This window comes from Pocillopora damicornis, chromosome 1 (assembly GCF_964200805.1).
Source record: "Pocillopora damicornis chromosome 1, jaPocDami1.2, whole genome shotgun sequence".
In the NCBI taxonomy this organism is placed as follows: Eukaryota; Metazoa; Cnidaria; class Anthozoa; order Scleractinia; family Pocilloporidae; genus Pocillopora; species Pocillopora damicornis.
The window spans coordinates 22,054,460-22,067,339 of NC_142670.1; the positions used below are offsets into that span (position 1 = coordinate 22,054,460).

Genomic DNA, 12,880 nt, shown 5'->3' on the forward strand with positions numbered 1-12,880 from the left:
TGTGATGACCGCAGATCGCCATGATGAGCGAGCTGCGATGAACTTCAGCATGATCATATTCGCTCAGACACCGTCATGATTAGTATGAATTTTAACAATTATGCCAGTTTGGTTAAATTTGTCATCATTTCTGTTTTATTCTGTTTTGTTTTTGAACACTGAACTTTATAAACTATACGAGTTTTAGCTGTATTTGATTTTTATTACCGTGCGTAAATTTGCTATCTAACTGAGCGTGAAAATCTTTAAAACTGGAATGTTTATTTTGTTTTTCCTTTGAGGATTTTCGTATCTGCTCACGTTTAAAAAACGTAAATTACGGCGCCAGGTATATTTGCAAATCTTTGTTTGATTCTTCTGTTGCTACTTGCCGGCTCGCTTCAGTTCCGAAATTTCACTTTCAATTATCAGAAAAAAGCTAAAAAGAAGTCCCGGAAAAGCTCGAACATAGTACAATTGGCAGATGGCGTGACAGCTTTAGCTCAGCTCTATGCTCTACACTCTCATAGAGTACGCTCTTTCAACCAATGACAGCGCGCGTTATATCCGAACTTTATTATAACAGGTTATATAATTATGATCTATTTCTTCCACAATAGCTGTGTTGTAAGCTTCAAATTCCGGAATGTTGTAAAATTAACAATTGGTTGATACGTCAGCGTGCGTTCATCGAGATATGAAGGACGCGGGAAGTTGGAGAGCACGAAAGATGCGTAAAAAAGTCTAGTCAGGGATGGTGCGATTCCTTCAGCCACTCCCTTAAAGAGTTTTGGTGGTGCTGTCACATCCCACCCGTACGACTTTCTTACATTGAGATTTTTAAGAGCACACTGCACTTCCTCTTTGTTAAATTCTTTGAAATCAAATTTATTCCCCTTGTAACTGCTTTTAATAGCCTTGACACTACTGTGGTTCCCATGATCATTCTCGGTTAGGCTGGTGATATGGTTGCCCCCTATATTCGCTGCCACCGTATTAAAATGGCCTGCTAGGAGTTCAGCCACCACAGTTTGGTCTTTCTCGACCTCGCCATCTTCAGATTTCAAACATATAGCATTAGTGTCTTTTGTCTTTGTACTGATGAATGGCCTGAATGTGTTAAAAAACTCGCTGGGCTTAGATTTCAGCTCTTCCGATTTTCTATACCAGTAGGCCTTTATTGCCTTTCTACGTTCCCGTGTTGCAATGTTCCTGTATTTTCGTTTGAGCTCAAAGTTTTCAAGAGAGCGATCCTTTGCAAATTGAACTGCAAATTTTTTCTTATCTCTAATGGCTTGCTTCCATTCTGGAGTCATATAGGGTATATCCTTCTCCCTGACTCGTTTCTTTTTAGTGGGTGCGTGTTGATCCACAACGCTCTCAAACAGTCCCTTCCAATAATCATATTGATCGTTTGCCTATCAAAGCGTGTTGAACTGTGCAGATCGGTCGTGAATCTCAAGTAAAGATGGACTTTTTGCCAGTACAAAACACAGATTGTTCCTGTTTATTGATGTTGATTCAGCGACCATCGATTTCCATAAATTAGCCAGCCTCCAAGTAAACACTTCAAGTAATCGTTGTACTTTTATCCATATACCTACTTTTTAAGATTTAACGATTTCAGTAAAGTTATCCAGAATCGACTTCACGTCATCTTTCAAACGTTTGGTGTAAGACTTGAGAAGAGTCTCTTTACTTTGCGGTAAAATCCTGCTTGGCATCATGGCGTTCGGACGCGGCTTCAAGCTCTCCGCAAATTTATCTGTGTTTCTCTGTATTTACATCACTTTGGAGTTCTTCATGTTCTCAGATGTATATGAGAACACTTTGCTTAACGATAGAGAGACGTATTTTGTTTCCCAGATGAATTGCAGGGCTGAAGTTGCTGGTGCTTCATTTCATCGAAACGAACCGACCCGGAGGCAAGAGTCTAATGGACGACTGAAGAGTGTTATGCTTTGTAAGCTTTTTCATCGTGCCTGTTTTGCTTTGACTCTTATTGCTCTTGCTGGTGACATTGAGATTAATCCCGGCTACCAGACATTTGCTGATATCAAGTCCACTAGAGGTCTCAAGATTGCTCACTTGAATATACGAAGTCTCGCAAACAAAACCGACTCTCTGCGTCTTGAGGGAATTAACAACAAAACTTTTGACGTGCTAACTCTGTCCGAGACTTGGCTGGATTCCTCAACAAGTGATGCTGAAATAAAACTCCCTGGATTTGTGTGCATAAGGTTAGATCGCACTGGCAATAAAGAGGGATATGGCGGAGTTGCTATGTATGTAAGAGAAGATTTGGCGTTTCGTTTGCGGAATGATATCAATACTGGTGGACAGGAATGTTTATGGATTGAGTTAATTCGAGATAAATGTAAGCCAACGTTATTATGTTGCGCTTATAGAGCACCAGATGCCGATCTCCGCACTTTTATTTCGTCTCTGCGAGATAGTATGCCTGCTGTTGATCTTGAAAAATCGGATGTGGTCATTTTAGGAGATCTAAACGCAAAATTCAAAATTGCCCAAGAAAGACAAACAACTACTTCTCAACTTCTCGCGCGCTTTTGACTTCACACAGCTGATAAAAGAGCCTACTCGAATATCTGACACCTCACGGACCTTGATTGACCTGATTTTTGTCAATAATGAACATCGCATTGTTAAATCTGGTGTTGTTCCGTTTCCATTGAGCGACCATTACCTGGTGTTTTGCATTCTAAAGACTGGTGTGCACACAAAAGCACATCCAAGAATGTTTGAGTATCGCTCTTACAAGAATTTCGATGCGAATTCATTTAACGAAGATCTTAGGAATGTTCCTTGGCACGTCGTTGACAATGAAAACAATATCGATGACGCTTTATTAACTTGGAACAAACTGTTTTCAGAAGTTGCAGACGATCATGCACCTGTCAAACGACGACGTGTGAAGGGAACACCTATTCCTTGGATGAATAGCAAAATTAGCGAATCAATGAGAGATCGAGACTGGTATCATCGTAAAGCACGTAAATCGAACTCAGAAAAGCACTGGAACACTTACAGGAAACTGAGGAACAAAGTAAACCGCTTAGTAAAATCTGCTAAGTCGAAATATTACTGCGAAATGATCGAGGAAGCCAGAGGAGATCACGGCAAAATGTGGAAAGCTATAAACGAAGCATGCAATCGTAATTCATCCTCAGAAAAGGTTCAGTGCATCATTTCCGATGGCATTCAGCACACCACTGCCAAATCCATTGCTGTTGCTTTGAATAGCTTCTTTGCATCCATAGGCAAGCGCCTAGCTGACAAAATAACGACTACCTGGTCGAATTACAACTTGGTTTTAGAACAACCGTTGTCTCAGTTCCAGTTAACTGAACTAGAGGAATCGTTTGTGCTTCAGCAGCTTACCTCTTTGAAGACAAATAAAGCAATTGGTTTGGACAAAATTAGTGCTAGACTACTCAAGAGCTCTGCAAATACAATCACTCCCTCCATCACTAAGCTGTTGAATCGATCGATTCTTACTGGTAAATTTCCTAAATTGTGGAAATGCTCAAAAATTACAGCCTTGTTTAAATCAGGCGACCGGTCAAATGCATCGAACTATCGACCTATCTCTATTTTACCGACACTCAGTAAAATTCTCGAGAAAGCCGTGCATTCCCAGCTGTACCAGCACTTGGTTATTAACAACCTTCTCACAAGGAAACAGTTTGGATTTAGGAAGGGGCTCTCTACTGAATCTGCTTTGACATCATTTGCTGATGAAGTCTTATTGAACATGGAACAAGGTAAACTGTGTGGGGCCGTGTTTTTGGATTTAACCAAGGCTTTCGACACTGTGGACCATCGGATTTTGTTACGCAAGCTCTCCAAAATTGGTTTATGTGAGAACTCGCTTCAGTGGTTCCGCTCTTACATTACTGACAGGAAACAGCGTACATGTTGTGGGAATGAGTTGTCTGATGAATTGCCAGTTACCCATGGGGTCCCTCAGGGAAGTATTCTGGGTCCTCTGCTATTTGTCATCTACATTAACGATTTGCCAAGCGTTCTAGATGCCTGTCAAGCATCACTTTATGCAGATGACACGGTGATCTACTGCTATGGGACTTCCTCTCAGGAGCTGACTGAAAAGCTCAACCAAGACCTCCTGGCTGTGGCGAAATGGCTGAATGAACATAAGTTAACACTGAATCAGGCCAAAATCAAATGCATGCTTATAGGCAGTAACAAGAAGTTACAGAGGAAAATAGCTCTAACTGTTTCAATCTTTGATCATTGTATAAACAATGTTACTTGTTTTAAATATCTTGGAATCTTAATATCGTCTGATTTTTCGTGGACAAATCATGTCGAATACATGGCAGGGAAAGTTAATCAAAGGCTTGGCCTACTTAGACGCATTAAGCATTTGTTACCGTTTAAGGCGCGCATCCTTTTTTTATAAAAGCCTTGTTATGCCCTTATTCGAGTATGCTGATTTAGTTTGGGGAGACAAACATAATGTAACTTTAATGTCTAGTTTGCAAGTGCTTCAAAATAAGGCGGCTAAAATAATATTAGATCGACCACTGTATTCCTCTGCGTCTGATGCGTTAACTACACTGAAGTGGTTAACACTAGAAAAAAGGCGCTTCCAGCGCCGATGCGTACATGTATATAAATGTCTTAATGGTCTCACGCATCACGAACTAACATTAGTCACTCAGCAAGAACAGCATAGTTACAACACAAGAAATAAAGCAAACCTCAAAATTCCATCCGTTAAAAGAAACTGGGGCAAACAAAGAGGCTATCATGCTGTAAGTGATTTTAACTCGCTGGACAAAACTATACGAGCCTCTGATAATGTAAATATTTTGAAGCGTCAGATTTTTAATTCATTGATTTAAGTTTTGTATTACACATAAGATACATTAGTTTTTAGTAGCATCTTTTAGCATTTTTATTCATTGTAAATTTTTAATTTTTAATTTTCGAGGTCCTTTTTGTAAACCACTTTTTAGTGAAAAAGTTTTCTCATTAAAGATTGTCATTATTATTATTATTATTATCGTCCACATTACAAAAAATCTCTCCTACATGCCAGGGGGCAGCCTCCAAGTGCCGGTTAAGCTGTTCGAAATCAGTACTTTTTGTCTGCCGGAAAGTAGTAGTGCGAGTCTTGTGTTTGTGGATTTTCTCCATCATTTCTCCAAACACCATATGGTGGTCACTCATTTCTGGCTGATAAACCCCACATTTCTTGAACAGTTCAGGACTGTTGGTTAGAATAACGTCCAAAAGTGACTCCGAGTCAGCTGTAATTCGAGTGGGTTCAGTTATCATGCACTGTAGATTATTGACTTCTTCCAGGTCCTTCAGAAGTTTCCCCTCAGCACGATCCAATCTCAATCTGTCCAGATTAAGGTCACCTAAAATGATGACAGACTGCTTTTGGAAACACGCCCACTGACAGATGTGGTTAAGCTCCTCCTCAACACTTTTAAGATCCTGGAGGCTGGACTCGTTTCCCTTCATTTTCTGTTTTGGGGGCCTGTAGATTGACAGAACTAACAAATGATTGCTTCCTATCTTCACCTCGACAGCAATTGCCTCAAGGGTCTTGTAGGTCTTTGGCAGGGCCCGCTTCTTAGAAGGCAGAGCTGAAGAGAAGTATGCTAACAGTCCGCTCCCACCCTTTTTTCTGTCTTTTCTATACATGTGGTATCCTGGGAGGTTAAATTGACTGTTGGGATAGGAACTATCCACTTTTGTTTCAGATATTACTATAATATGTGCTCTAAGGGAATTGTTCAATGTTTTTAGTTCTTCAAATTTATTTTGTATACTATTGATGTTTAGATGAACAATAAGGGCTCCGCTTGAATTCCTTTTCCTTTCCTCAACGATTACTCTCTCAGGGGATTCCCTTATGCAGGGTTTCATTACGTCCAATCATTTTTTTTTTTTTAATTCTTCTTGTAGACAATTTTTTAAGCATTCTTCTTGGCTAAATAGAAGCAAGCATAGAGAGCAGGTCCATTGTATTTCAGGGCAAACCTTGTACGACTTGAATTCAGCCTATACATTTAACATGCGACCAAGTGTTACAATGAACACACAACAAGGCCTCTTGGTTTGACCGAACAGTTTTCTCGCACTCCTTACACGGGTTTTTCGGCATTCTCTTACTTGAAGGCCCTGGATTTGTATGTACATCGCCACCTAAGACAATTCGGCTAAGCTGTAGGGTCCTCGTATCCTTCGCTGTATATAGAATTCTGAACGATAAATACATTTTGCCGCAACCCGCTCGAGTTCTCAAGCTCAAGCTCATCTTCAGTGGTATTAAAGCGGCCAGATGTTCTTTTCCTTCCTCGTTTTTTCCCAAATGAGCTGGTCCGTGTTTTTCGACTTTCTCCCGTATCATTAAAGCCGCTATGAGCGAGAACACAAAATATTTCAGCGAGCTCGGCAGTGCTCGACCGGTCGCCATGACGACTGCAGAAGACCCCAGGTATTTTGTGGTAGACGTTCAAGTCATATTCAGAGATTTATCAACCAAAGAAGAAATAAACGATAAAGTCACAGTTAGCCCAGGCTCGCTGGATGCGTCTTGGTGAATATACAAATATGGGTACGCTCTCTCGCACTCGGAGAAGGCTATAGTCCACAGCGGTTAGGTTCGGGCGGCAGTTTGGCACTCACCCTAAGATCTGTGTTGCTACATTTTTCACAGAATTTAGAGTTGATGCAAATTACGATATTACCCCATAGATAACAGGAAAATAAAGCCTGGAATCGGAATCTAGCAATTTGCTAGAACCGGACATGATACTAAGAAAAAAAAATTGATAAGTTGCAATCGACAGCCGAATTGATACGGCGCTATTGTTTACCACAGCGAAACCTACATATACTAAAATTTTGCAGAAAAGAAGAAAGGAGCTTTGTATGGAGCATTCAGATGAAATGAAAAATAACCCAACATACTCTGCTACTATTGAAAAACATGCTAATGGCAAAGTTTGAAACTTTTTTTCTAATTTTTTACATTTCTCAGGAGAAAAATTCATCATTAATTTGCCAACCTCTTTAAGGTTTCCGATCGGTCAATCGAGGAAATTTTAATCAGCACACTGCTTTACATCTTTTGATAATTTATTTGATAGTTAAAGAAATTGAAAATGTATTTTTGGAGAGTAAATGATAGTGAAATAAATTTCTTAACTCTCGATTGAACATACTTTCCGTGTTGAGCGGTCAAGACTGCAGGAGTCACAAATCATAGCAGAGACGCAGAGAGGTCCTTTATAATCCCACAATACACCCCCAGCGTGTATGTCTCATTATGAAAAATTTATTAATAAATCGGTCGGAGTAAAAAAGTCCTCAAAATTTCAAGCCTTACAAGTACAACTTTAGCTCGCGGCCATTTTAACCCAAATTTTTTAGCGAAAACACAATGATTTTACTGGCTCTACACTATGTAAAGAAGTTTCTATATTTGAATCCCAACTACCCTTGTGTATGTTGGGTCGTCGGGTCTGCCGCAGTGTGCAGCCCCAGTCTCTAGTGGGCTTGTGTTTAACTAAACACGTTTTAGAAAATTTTGGATTACAAAAAAAAATTCTGTCTTTCCAGTCTCATTATCATAGATTAACTATATTGATAGACTGTAATCGATTAAGTAAAATTCATCGAGCCAAGAAGTACTTAGTGGTGAATTCTCCTCTTTTTCTGTGTTTGTGTGATTCTCAAAACCATTTTTACAGGACTTGCCTTGAATTCTTATTGGGGTCCGTGTTTTTGTTCTCTTAAATTCACCTGCATTGCGTTTGTTTGGTATGAATTACTAAAAAAACGATCTATAATTATAATGCCTCTTTCACCTGACGTGACGGGCGACACTTTCAAGAAATTAATAATAACATTTTACAGTCCATAACGCATTACTCCAGTCAATCCGTTGCATTTGGTTAAATTCTTCACCGCGTATTATTTTATCAATTTAAGTTTTTGGGCAAAGAGCCCAAAGAAGAAGAGGGAAGGTTATTTCTAATATTAATGATCATCGTAGCTTGAAACCAACAGTCTATATCGTAACCGTAGATACCAGACAGTGATAAAAGAAAACACATTTGGCTCAAGGTAGAAGGTAAGAGATGACTGTACTTAATGCATGGAAAACTTGAGTTTGACCGTCACCCATGATAAGAAATGATATCCACCTTAACTCTTCTATTTCTGTGTAGTTGAAATAAAACGAAAATTAAATTCACTGAGCTTCCAAATGTGGGTATCACAAACATTTGGCGAGGAAACATCTTCAGCTACTGAAATAAACATGATGATTCTCCACAATTTTTATTTTCCTACAACGGGTTTACTTCTTGAACCTTTTCTCAGCGATATTTGTTTATGTTATAATGACACCCGTTGTAGAAATTATAGTTCTATCGCTATCGTAAATAGAGGAAAATACCAAATTATAAATGTCAGAGCTGGCGGTTCCAAGCACGTCACAAATTTTGAAACTGGAAGCGACGGGAAATCCCATAAGGCAATGAGAGAGGATTTAATAAAATAACGAAGCCCGCTGTTTGGGTTCAGTTTACAGTAAAGAAAAATAAAGTTAATGAAAAAAATTTGCATTTGAATCATCCAACTTGCCAAAAACTACGGCTGTTTTTTTCTGTATTTACAAAGATTTCTTTTCACAAATCGTTTTGTCCTATACCTCAACTTAGACTTAAATGCAGCTCGTTTGAATTCCGTTCAAATTATGGCAAAGAGGTTATTAGAACTCATCATTAATTAATTTGGACGTTAATGAATGCGGGGGAAGACAAAATGACTAACTACATAGGGTTTTCAAATAGGAAAGCCATCCTTAAATTATTGCGCACATGTATTGTTTAGAGTAAGTAGGAGGGCCAAACGGGAAAACATTTCGCTCGATGTAGTGAGGTGGGTGGTACAGTAAGGTACTCGCCCTAAGATCTGTGTTGCTACATTTTTCAAAGAGTTTAAAGTTGATGCAAATTCCTATATTACCTAATAGATAACAAGAAAATAAAGCCCGGAATCTTGTAATTTGTTAGAACCGGAAGTGATACCAAGAGAAAAAAAATCCATTTTGATTGTTTGCAACCAACAGCCGAATGGATACGGCGCTATTGTTTGCCACATGAAAAGACGCATTACTTCAGTCAATCCGTTGCACTAACTTAAATTCTTCGCCGCGTATTATTTCACTAATTTAGCTTTTTGTGCAAAGAGCCCAAACAGGAAGAGGGAAGTTCGTTTCTAATATTAATGTTCATCTTGGCTTTCATCTATCGTAACCATAGCTGCCATACAGTAATAAAAGAAAACGCGTTTGGCTAAATTAGTCTAGTGTTGGGCACCAAAGAACGTTGGATCTTGGAAGGTAGGAATGACTGTACTTATTGCATGAAAAACTTGAGTATCACTTTCACCCCATGGTAAGATTTGATATCCAGCCTTAACTTCTATTTCTGTGAAGTTGAAATAAAACGAAAATGAAATTTACCGAGCTTCCAAATGTGGGTATTACAAACATTTGGCGAGAAAACTTCTTCAGCTACTTGAAATAAACAAGATCACTTGAAAGAAACAAGATCATTATCCCTAAGTTTTATTTTCTTGAACAAAACATTTACTATGTGAAATAATAGGGGAAAATGTATATATTAAGCAAACAAAATTTAAGGATTTGGCATATCGGCGTAAATTTACATCGCATTTTGTTTAATCTGTTTGTCCTCATTGTCAACTTGAATTTGTACTGTGGCTTTGAAGCCCCAGAGGTTCGAGCACATCGTTTGTATTGCATGTCTTGATGTCCGTGAATTATGGTCATTGTGGCTTTCGCGCAAGATGGAGCTGCATAAACTTTGATAGATAAATTCAAACACGAATCGTCAGTATTTGCTGGAAGACTTTCTCGAGGCCAGAGCAAGTTACTTTTCAAACTAAAATTACACGACAGGTTGATTAAAGTCTTTTCTTAATTAGAGAACTAACTTTCAAAACCACAAAAAAGTGCAACATTTCTTAAGGAAAAAAGAAAAAAAATACAGTTTTCCCTGCCCGTAAAAATCTACTCGGCCCCCACTTATTTTAAAGAAGTTCCATACTCTGTAATTGGGACCCTTTTGATTGATGCAAACATAGGAGTGTTATTGTATGTTTAGAGCTTTTGTGAATAGCTTATGCAACGGAAAGCTTAACGTTTCTCGAGGCTGGCAATATTTCCTTGTCAAAGACATCCTTTCCGTATTAGTTTTCATTAGCGATCCTTTTTTTTCACACGGTGGAGTTTCCTTAGATAAACACTGGATTATTTGAGAACTTAAGGGAAATCTTCTTAAACATCGTTTAAAAGCTACTGTAGACCGAATATGATATTTCATAATGATAATTTGTCAACGTTACCAGCCGAAACTTACGCTTATTGCAAAATTTGAGATCGTGATCGTGGTAACTATTGTTTAATTAATGTCATGGTTCAGTGACATTGTAGAGAGAACAAGGAAGTTCTTTTCTAAAGTTAATCATCGTTTTGGCTTGAAACCAGGTGTGTCTATGGTAACCATAGCTACCCTATTGTTATAAAAGAAAGCACTTTTACCTCGAAAACAGTAAGGGACTAAAGAGCTTTGCATCTTGAGAGGTAAGAGTTGATTATATCGAAAACTTTGATGGGTTATTTGAGTAATACTTTCCCTGGAAAATCCATATTCTTTACGAAAAGGATATTTACCCGCGGCTCCTTTAATTCTACATACCAAAAGAAAAAGGTTGGCTTCACTCTCAAATAAGGATATGGTACGATTTTGAAAACAAACTAACGTAGGGTTTTTCAACGAAAGCAGATTATCAATACTCGGGGATTACTAACCGAACCTATCTTCTATGCAACACGAAAGCTCCGGTAAACAATATGTTGCTCGGTTTACCACAAAAATTACCAAAAGGTCGCTGAAGTTTCAACTCCGTCCAAAATGTTTGATGTATTAGAAAGGATTATTCATCGGATATAGTTTGGAAACTTTATGTTTGAATCTTTCTTGCCCTTTTGGTTATTGGACTTAGCAGATAAACAAAGGGTTTCAACAATCATCGGGATTTTTGTTTTATATAAGATGAGGATAAGCAGCAGCTTGTAAATGTTAATTAGCCAACTTGTCAAAAATCGTATTTTTTTCCTCGCTCAATAAGAATATATTATTTCTTCTGAGTTTTTGTCGAGGTCGAGTCGTCGTCACTTCACATCTAAAACCAACATTTTTGAATGGACATTCGTTTTTCTATGGGTAGTTTAAGAACACCTAGTGGAGATAGATATCCGTGCGCTAAAGAGCTTTATATTAGGGTTGATTATCAACTCTCTCAGACAATTTTAGGAGCAAAGTTTGATGAAAATAACACGTCTGCGTATTTTAACTCCAAACACTGACAAATGAAAGTGGACTTAAACGGGAACATGACTTTTCTTTCTATTATATGTCTATTATTAGAAAACTTGCCATACGACAAATATTAAAAGCATGATAAGTTTTCCAAGGTGTTTATCTTTCGATAGGAATGAATTAAAAAATATGCTGGATAAATATGGCGAAAATATTCTTCATCTGTCAAATTTAATCAAGAGAACTTAACGTCTAAATATCTGCTTTTCCTGGGGGTTTTTTGCCGTCAAGTAGACGTTCTAAAGAAATAGATCGAAATTTTTACAATGTTGTTCTAAGGACTAATTTCAATGTCTAATAAGTATGTTAACTTGTAAAGATATTCCTGTGAGACCCACTTCTCTCCATCGAGGGAAGCGGGTAACATCTATCTGCGACATTTCTATTACTTTCCACATAGGCTTGATAGCCCCAAGAATTTTGAATTGTTTTTTATGTTTTGATTGACTTTCATGGTATGGTTTCTTTCATAAAAACAGGTCAATTTTGGAAGCTTAATCCACTGCTAGGAGCTTGTGATCAACTTAATACTTGCGCCATACGCGTGGGGTAGAAACGGAAAACCGTTACTTTGAAGCAGGCATAAAGTTTGTTTCATTTTTCATGTTCATAGCCTCGAATGCATTATTGACTAACTTGACTTTTGGAAAAGGTGGGTCGCAGATGGCGAATCATTTTTTATCCTTCGATTCACTTATGAGTACAACCTTATTTATATATCTCCTTTATTTCTTTTGCTCTTTCTTTTTCTTGTGTTCTCAGATAGGCAAAAATCCGCAAATGAAGGCAGTGTTAATTTTTCTCCGTTTTCCCGTAATCTCCTCGGTGGGCTCGTTAAGTTACGCGGAACCTGCAATTTCTCTTTTTCTACCAAAAGTAGAGTTATAAGGAAAAAAAGGATTTAGCAACCGTTTCCTTATAGAATCCTGTCCTTAAGAAGACCGTAGAAAATGAAATAGAGGCAACGCATAATTCAAGATACGAATAAAATTTATTGGATGTCTTACCACCTTGAAGTTATACGAGCCTGCTGCTTAATGTTCCTATATGATTTTGAAAACCTAAATGCTGTAATGTTCTCGTGATGGCTAAAAGATTCCAAGGATTCTGTTATCGATTATAAAACGACGATGTAATGCCAGTTTCTGAGTGACCTTGAGTTGTTTTCCTTCAACGGAAGCAGTATTGCATGGTAGTCAGCGTTTAACTTCCCGAACTGATTATTTCATGAATGCTTAAGCAAAAACCAAGAAAATCATAATTTACCCTTCGTTAAGTGTAAGATGAAAAGTTCAGGATGAAGACTATAACACACGATGCTTCATAAAGTAAATCTTGCAAGTTTAACCACAACATTCTGTATTTCTATCAAATGCATCTCCTTGATTGCTAGTTCCATATTCACCTACTTACTTCGTTTCAAG

General features: G+C 38.1%; 1 protein-coding gene across 1 annotated transcript; it reads right to left on the reverse strand.

Moving 5' to 3' along the window:
• Positions 1-4,998: 4,998 nt before the first annotated feature.
• Positions 4,999-5,904, reverse strand: LOC149052775 (uncharacterized). Its single transcript, XM_089181713.1, has one exon. It carries the CDS (start codon positions 5,902-5,904, stop codon positions 4,999-5,001), a length of 906 nt encoding a protein of 301 aa, XP_089037839.1.
• Positions 5,905-12,880: the final 6,976 nt, after the last annotated feature.